At 44.1% G+C, this 8,759-nt stretch overlaps 1 protein-coding gene across 1 annotated transcript in view; it reads right to left on the bottom strand.

The window, feature by feature from the left end:
- Positions 1-4,408: 4,408 nt before the first annotated feature.
- The window catches only part of LOC138978826 (uncharacterized), a 5,553-nt gene continuing 1,202 nt past the window's right edge, over positions 4,409-8,759 (bottom strand). Inside the window, exons 3-4 of the mRNA XM_070351608.1 lie at positions 6,764-7,561; positions 4,409-5,477 (exon numbers count right to left, since the gene is read on the bottom strand). Of these exons, the coding sequence (XP_070207709.1) occupies positions 4,838-5,477; positions 6,764-7,561 (1,438 nt within the window). The 3' untranslated portion in view covers positions 4,409-4,837. The remainder of the gene's footprint in view (positions 5,478-6,763; positions 7,562-8,759) is intronic.

The following is an 8,759-nucleotide window of genomic DNA, read 5'->3' as shown; positions in this document are numbered from 1 at the left end:
CCTCACCGGACTCAACAAAGCGGTGAAAAGAGAGGTTCACCCCATGTTTTCCGTAGATGAAAGTCTGGCGAAATTGGCAGGCAGCAAGATCTTCTCAAAACTTGACGCCAAGAGTGGATTTTGGCAGATCCCCCTCAGCGAAGGGTCCCGCCTTCTCACGACCTTCATCACACCCTTCGGCAGATACTCTTTCAACCGCCTTCCCTTCGGTATCTCTTCAGCTAGCGAGATATTCCAGCGAACCATGACAGAGATCCTTGAGGGGGTCGATGGCGTCATCTGCCACATGGATGATATCCTCGTTCATGCGCCAAACCGAGAGATTCACGACAAGATCCTGAAAACGGTCATGACGAAAGAGACGCAGGGCTTACGCTCAATGAAAAATGTGAGTTCTTCAAAGACTCCATCTCCTTCCTGGGTCACATCATCGATCAGCATGGAATCCGGGTCGACCCACTGAAAGTCCAGGTTGTTCAAGACTTCCCAGCTCCAAAAACAGTCACAGAGCTACAACGTTTTCTTGGAATGGTGAATCAACTGGCGAAATTCACTACAGGCCTGGCAAACATGACACAACCACTTCGAGAGCTTCTGCGCAAAGACACATCATGGCTGTGGGGAGACGCACAACAGACGTCTTTCACCAACATCAAAAAACTGCTCATCTCAACGCCGGTACTGGCTCATTATGACCCCAAGAAAGAAACTGTCATTGCAGCCGACGCCTCGAACACAGGCATTGGCGCAGTCCTGTTGCAAATACAAGAGGACAAAACACGTCGCCCAGTCTGCTACATCTCACGTTCCCTCACAGACACAGAAACGAGATATGCTGTGATTGAAAAAGAACTCCTAGCAGCCACATGGGCCTGCGATCGACTCAACGAGTACGTCTTAGGTCTTGACTTTACGATCGAGACAGACCACAAACCACTCGTTCCGCTTCTCAGCACCACAGAGATCGCAAAAATGCCACCTCGCATACAACGTTTCCGCCTGAGACTGATGCGCTTCAATCCCAAAGTGATACACGTGGCAGGAAAAGAACAAACAATGGCAGACGCACTCTCTCGTGCGCCAGCGTCAGAACCTCAAACGACAGATCTCAAATTTATCAACGAAGTCACTGCCTACATCAGACATACAATTGAGATACTGCCCGCTTCAGCACAAAAACTAGACGAAATCAGACAAGCCCAAGAGACAGACACTGAACTGTCAGAAAATCAGAAAACACTGCCTAAACGGATGGCCCGGCTACATGCCACAAAATCCACCAGACGGAAGTGCGCGCTAGAGCTTGGCATTTGGTGACCCCTTGGTGTCCCTCATGTAGACGATGGAGTGTGTCCAGGCGTAACTGTAGGGGAATGATGATGCGGTCATCGTAGAGCAGATGGACAGATCGAAGAGATGGTGAGAAAGTGCCAAACGTGCAGCAAACTGCGACCGGCGGCGAAGGAACCACTACTCCCTTCGTCAATACCTGACAGACCCTGGTCAAGATTGGGCATGGACCTTTTTGAACTCAAAGGCAAAACTTACCTGATTGTGGTGGACTACCTCTCGAGATGGATTGACATGCGCCCTCTCCACCAGCTGTCCAGCGCCGCAACCATCAACGCCAAGGCGAACGCCACATCACAACTGTCAACCAGCAACACCAACTCCACCAGCATTGCCAGTCTCACCCGCCACTGTGGCGACACCAGGCATGATAACCCGCAGTGGCAGAGCAATGAAAGCCCCAGACAAACTAAATCTGTGAAACAACCAGAACGGTCGCATGATGCACTCTATGTCAGATGCCCTGGCCACAGTATCATGCATGCTGTCGCGACGGCTCTTGACAGCATATTATGACACGCCATGATTTGTGTTTTCATTTATTACCGAGTGTTTGTTCATTTTGCATGGCTAGTACAAGTCACATGTTTTACGTTTATCACTTTAATCTGTTAACCTTATGCAGTGCACCCATGCAACAAAATGTAGATCCCAAATTGGTCCGAGAAAGGCTCTTACGGCTCACCAATTTGGGCAAATTAGCAGGAATGTGTGATTTGTGCAGAAATTGTGAAGATCCCACGTTGGTCAGAGAAAGGCCCTCAAGGCTCATCAACTGTGAACAATTAATTTTAATTAGAGTTTCACGTGTGTATTTTTTTTAGATGGTGAACATGGACATGTACATGTACTGTACATGTACTTTCTTTATTTGAAATCACCAAAAGACATCCAGGATTGATGCTTTAGAGTGACAATTATGAATGAGAGACCTCATACGTATTATTGCAACAAACATTTTATTTTTACATGTTCATTTGGAAAAGGGGAGAGGGGTGCATGAAGTTTGTAAGTTTGTAAGTTGAAGTTTACAAAAGTTTGAAGTTTGTTTAGTTTATAATTTTGTGTTAAGAAAATTGGTTTAAAAATATTCCAAAGAGGAAGGTGTTGGATAGGTCGAAGTACGCCCACTTCGGCCTACCATGCAGACGACGCAAGGGAAAGAACTCCCGCTTTGTAACTGGAACTTCGGGTAATAAAGATGGCTACACCAGGTTCCTCAGCTGTCTTGTCTACTTTGTAACCACGCAATACCACAACACACACACACACACACACACACACACACACACACACAAACCAACTCTCTCTTTCTCTCTCTTACCTCCCCCTCTCTCTCTCTATCTCTCTCTCTCTCTCTCTCTCTCTCTCTCTCTCTCTCTCTCTCTCTCTCCCTTTGCTCTTTTTCGTTTTCGGGCACACACACACACACACACACACACACACCACTTTTGATTAAGACTCAAACCAAATCAGACACGCTATAAGTGAACAACCTTTCAATTATTCTCATTCCTACGATCACCGATTTCTGTAATATTCCCGAGCAACCGAACGGACGTTATGCAGACAGAGAGAGTAGGTTATTCAATTCCTATGTACTTGGCGAATTGGACGCAGCAGAAGCAAGATATCAGTCTCTGTGAAAGCGAGGCTCGAATATGATAACTCACACTTTAACGCTGCTTGTCAGAGGCAGATGTAATATTACATTCGATGCTTTCAATGTTTCTCAGTCTGTGTGCTAAGCGGTTACAAGAAGGAGAGAGTTTGTTATCAAAGTTTGCAAATGTGCGTTGGAAATTCTATTTTCTACTCGCTTATAGTTTGAAACTACATATCGAATCGCTACGAAAATAAGACAGACAGGCATGCATGCGGACTAAAATATAGATAGATCTACAGGCGAAAACTCTCTCTCTCTCTCTCTCTCTCTCTCTCTCTCTCTCTCTCTCTCTCTCTCTCTCTCTCTCTCTCTCTCTCTCTCTCTCTCTTTCTGTCTCTGTCTCTCTCGCATCGATCTCTGCCCGCATCGAGGTGAGAACTGAAAAGGGAATCTATACCACAATCCTTCACGCGACATGACCTGATCTTGACCCCTGACCTGGTCTACATACCACACACGACACAAACCAATCAGATGCTTGTATCCCCTCAAAACCCACCACCACCCGTTTTGTTTGGATACACGCTTTAACTACACACATGCCGACAAAATCTTGATCATTGCTTCAATACTTTGAAGATGGTGCTTGAAAAATAACCAGGTAAAATGAGTATTTCGGTGTTTAGTCAAATGTTAAAGTTTCTACCACAGACATACAGACAGACATACATACATACATACATACATACATACATACATACATACATACATACATACATACATACATACATACATACATACATACATACATACATACATACATACATACATACATACATACATACATACATACATACATACATACGCATGCACAGAAGACAGACAAAGTTGACGATCGCAAGTCTTTTGATACGCGGGACATCACCTTTCCCCATGCAGATTTGATTTTAAATGCTAAACAAGATAAGATAAGTTTGCTTGACTGGTCTTGTTTTTCTGCCAGTTATTTGATTCATGTTGTACTGGATTTTTGTCGTAAAATTCAATATTAAATGAGCAAAACCTTATGCACCTTCAAAATTTAAGAGAATGTGACTGATAGCACTGTTTTGTCTGTACCGAACGTGACTGCCATCCATTAAAAGCAACCATGTGAAATATATTCCAGTATGGGTATATGATCTTAATACATTATAACGTACTTCTCATTTCAGTTAATTAATGAGATATAAAATCGACTGAAATATGAAGTCTTATACTTTCAACAACACGAACGACTGCTACTACATGTACTACTAAAACAAACACCGTATTAGCAATTTAAGTTTTATTAGGAATAGTACCAGGAAAAATATTTACAATCAAATTTATCTCGCTAAACAAAGTGACATGTACAGCAGAAAAATCGCATGACAAGTATTTGTGAGAGGGGAGGGGGCGGAGGGGGGGATGGGTGGGGTGGTTGGTTCTGGTCGCAGAGACAAGGTCAAAAGGTTAACGAGGTTATAAAACAGTCCAGGAAGAGTAATGTGACCAGTCGGCCATGTTGCCAAGAGTCTTCATAACGTCTTCTTTTCACCTAAAAATCGGAACTGAAGGCTTCTAGACTCGAAACTGAACTATTAATAGGCGTCTTCAATGCCATTTTTTTGTAAACGCGCTCTTGGCAGCTGAGTTCAGTTGACGCGTATTTCATTGTATCAAGAATGAGTCCACTATGAGTTGTTATGGCGACAACTTTCCGCCAATTTGCATCAATTCAATTGTTCAGAAATCGTCCAAAATGGGCGGAAAGAGGACAGGCTTCTTAATACGTTTTGAGGATAACACGAATATGTCAGGATCCAAAGAGTGTGACATTAAACATCATGTACACTAGCTTTATGGCCTACACTTTTCTATTCTAAGAGTGTGCAAGTTCAGGCAGTACAAGCCTTGTTCGGTTCCTCTCAGGTCCGCCGCTAAATCCCCCACCCCGCTCCTGGTAAGTAGCAACACGTGACATGACGTCAGCACGTGCATGTCCACCAGCACACGGCGCATGCCCGGACACACGTCATCCTGCGCGAGCGGCTGATCCACGTGCACGATTCTTCCCCCGACTTGCAGCAAATCCTTCCCGAAAACTTTTCTCGCCTCTTCCAGAATCTGTTCCGAATCAGACGATACGAAAAACGAAACGGCACTCTGTTTTGAAAACCCTGACGCTTCTTTCTTCATGAAATCCCAAATTTTAGGTAAGAGCAGGGAGGTAACTCTAATGGTGCTGTCCTTTGGCATGCTGGGGTTGCGTCCCGTACGAATCTGGGCGCATACTAACAGCGGTGGGCGCCCTGTATTGTCGCTAGTTCGGCCTTTGTTGAGGGCTGCGTTCACTTGGGCTTGAAGGGGCGGGGCTAGATTGAAGAGTTGGTTGAGGATGTTGCGGTAGATGACGCTGTTGTGAGGGGAATAAAAGGGTTGAAGATCTTTGGCGTGGTGAGGGTTGGAAAACAGCCACTTGAATCGTTCAACGTTCGTCCTGTAACAGGAGATAACGAGTTGGAGGTAACTCGGTCATGCTAGAATAGAAACAAGTCGCGTAAGGCGAAAATACAACATTTAGTCAAGCTGTCGAACTAACAGAATGAAACTGAACGCACTGCAATTTTTCAGCAAGACCGTATACTCGTAGCATCGTCAGTCCACCGCTCGTGGCAAAGGCAGTGAAATTGACAAGAAGAGCGGGGTAGTAGTTGCGCTGAGAAGGATAGCACGCTTTTCTGTACCTCTCTTCGTTTTAACTTTCTGAGCGTGTTTTTAATCCAAACATATCATATCTATATGTTTTTGGAATCAGGAACCGACAATGAATAAGATGAAATTGTTTTTAAATTGATTTCGAAAATTTAATTTTGATCATAATTTTTATATTTTTAATTTTCAGAGCTTGTTTTTAATCCAAATATAACATATTTATATGTTTTTGGAATCAGGAAATGATGAAGAATAAGATGAACGTAAATTGGGATCGTTTTATATAAAAATTAGTTTTTTTTACAATTTTCAGATTTTTAATGACCAAAGTCATTAATTAATTTTTAAGCCACCAAGCTAAAATGCAATACCGAAGTCCGGCCTTCGTCGAAGATTGCTTGGCCAAAATTTCAATGAGGGTGTGACAGTGCCGCCTAAACTTTTACAAAAAGCCGGATATGACGTCATCAAAGACATTTATCGAAAAAATTAGAAAAAAAAATGTCCGGGAATATCCCAGGAACTCTCATGTAAAATTTCATAAAGATCGGTCCAGTAGTTTAGTCTGAATCGCTTTACACACACACACACGCACAGACAGACACACACACACACATACACCACGACCCTCGTCTCGATTCCCCCTCTATGTTAAAACATTTAGTCAAGACTAAATGTAAAAAGTACACACACGCGCGCCGCACGTTTACACACACACACACACACACACACACACACACACACACACACACACACACACACACACACACACAGTCATACCCACACACATAGGCAAACACATAGGCAAACACACACATACACTCTCTCTCTCTCTCACTCACACACACACACACACACACACACACACATCGCTACTCTCTCTCTCTCTCGCTTGGTCACACACACACACACACACATCGCTACTCTCTCTCTCTCTCTCTCTCTCTCTCGCTTGGTCACACACACACACACACACACACACACACACACACACACACACACACACACACACACAATCACACACACCTAAAACCACCAACTTCCACCCTCCCCCTGCCGCAACAGTCTCACCTGAAGTACACCACGTCAGCACCACCAAAATACTCCCGGTAGTTTACCGCGGTGAGCTCGTCGTGGAAGCGAGAGTTGGCGTTCATCCTGGTGTAGATCAGCCTCTTGTTCTCATCGTCAAGAAACTTTGGGTCATCTTCCTTTGTCATCCTCCAAGAGATCGAGTTCTCCTCAAGCATGTCAGAAAGCTTGCAACCCGGCAGAGGCATCAGGATTCGGAACTGACGGCCCGTAACATAAGCCAGTAAGTAGCCAAGGACACATCCTTTCAGGCGGTCGGCCAGTCCACCGCATTTCACTTCAATCGGGCAATGGTATATCAAAGTTTTTGGAGCCTTGCTAGCGTTGTGTTTAGCGTTATTGTTGATGCTGTTATTGTTATTGGTATTGGTGCTGTTTTTGCTTACATCGTTGTCGTCGTCGCTCTCGCTATTTGAAGACTTGTTGTTTTCGAAGGGATGAGGTGATTTGTCGTCACCTGAAAATCGCCTACCGTGTACCTGCGCCTTATGTTTACGAATTGCATTCACATTGCTAAGCTCGTTCTCAATGCTGGTTTCCAGCAGTGCCCGAGTGAATGATAGAGCCTTATCCAATGATTCAGTTTGTTCCAATGATCCAGTCTTATTCAATGATCCAGTCCCAACCAATGATGAAGAGCGACGACGAGCATGATTTTTCTGTGATGTGCTACGGACCCCATCGCCATCTTTTGCTCTTGCATCTGCAGACTTGTCATTCGATGTGGACAACCCTGTGTGATGATTGTCCGTCTCTGGTAAACGACGATGGAGAAACCTGGAACAAGAGAGGGAGCAATAAGTGAAGGATAACAATACACCTCTTCCCTGACTAGTCCGTTAATGACCACCCATCCCCCTCTCCTGCTGGTCCTTGATCTGTCTCTTTCTTTCTCCTTCTTCTTCCCTTTCCAGCTCTATTCTTCTTCTCTCCACCAACTTTATGTATCCAATAATTTATTTATGTATTTACGACTGTTTTTCCGTCTAGAATGCATGTGCTTGTAGTTGGTATGAGTGAGTGCGTCGCGTTCTCGCTGTGCGCCTGTCTGCGAGTGTATGAGTCCGAGTGTCTTGGTCCTTGTCGATTTGTGTTTCGTATAATGTTCACTATGTATTTTATATTTTGTAAGCGCCTAGGGCTATATTTAGATTAGGCGCACAAATGTTCATAATAATAATAATAATAATAATACAAAAGGCAAAGAAAAATGAATGCAGCATTTATACTGGAAGGGGAGATAGCTCAGTCGGTAACGGTGCTGGATTTGAACCCAGTGTGTTGTTTTCTGCGTTGGTTCGACTCCCACGTACGACGAGGGAGTTATAGGCTACCCCAGAGTCAACTTTGTGCAGACTCTCCTCGATGTCCGCAAAAAAAACCCCGTGTTCACGCATGCGCACGATAACGATTCAAAATTCGCAGCAAAAGTCTCAGGTCTTAGAAAAATCAACACACGCATGCAGGAAAAAGGAATACGATGAGTAGCGCCGTACTGCATTGCAGCTCGCTTTCCCCAAAGAGAAAGCAAGCCGAATTTTCATCAGGGAAACCTCAAAGAATGATATGATACCTTGTCTTATAATACTATTGCAATTAACGGTGTTGTGAGTATTGACAAATATCTCATACACAACGTAATCTTCATGTCCATAACCACATCCACAAGAGATGAGCTAGCATGAGACGAAGTCAGGAAATAACTCTGTTTGGGTATGTATGTGTTGTGAGAGAGTAGTCGCTTTTGCTTTTTATTGAGGCATGCAGTCACTAGCTGTATAGGTCTGTTTGGGTATGTATGTGTTGGAAGAGGGTAGTCGCTTTTGCTTTTTATTGAGGCATGCAGTCACTAGCTGTATAGGTCTGTTTGGGTATGTATGTGTTGTGAGAGAGTAGTCGCTTTTGCTTTTTATTGAGACATGCAGTCACTAGCTACACACACACACACACACACAGACACACACACACACACACA

Source organism: Littorina saxatilis, linkage group LG10 (genome assembly GCF_037325665.1).
Source record: "Littorina saxatilis isolate snail1 linkage group LG10, US_GU_Lsax_2.0, whole genome shotgun sequence".
Lineage (NCBI taxonomy): Eukaryota > Metazoa > Mollusca > Gastropoda > Littorinimorpha > Littorinidae > Littorina > Littorina saxatilis.
Note: the sequence above shows the minus strand (reverse complement) of the source record. Positions and strands in the feature narration are given on the sequence as shown.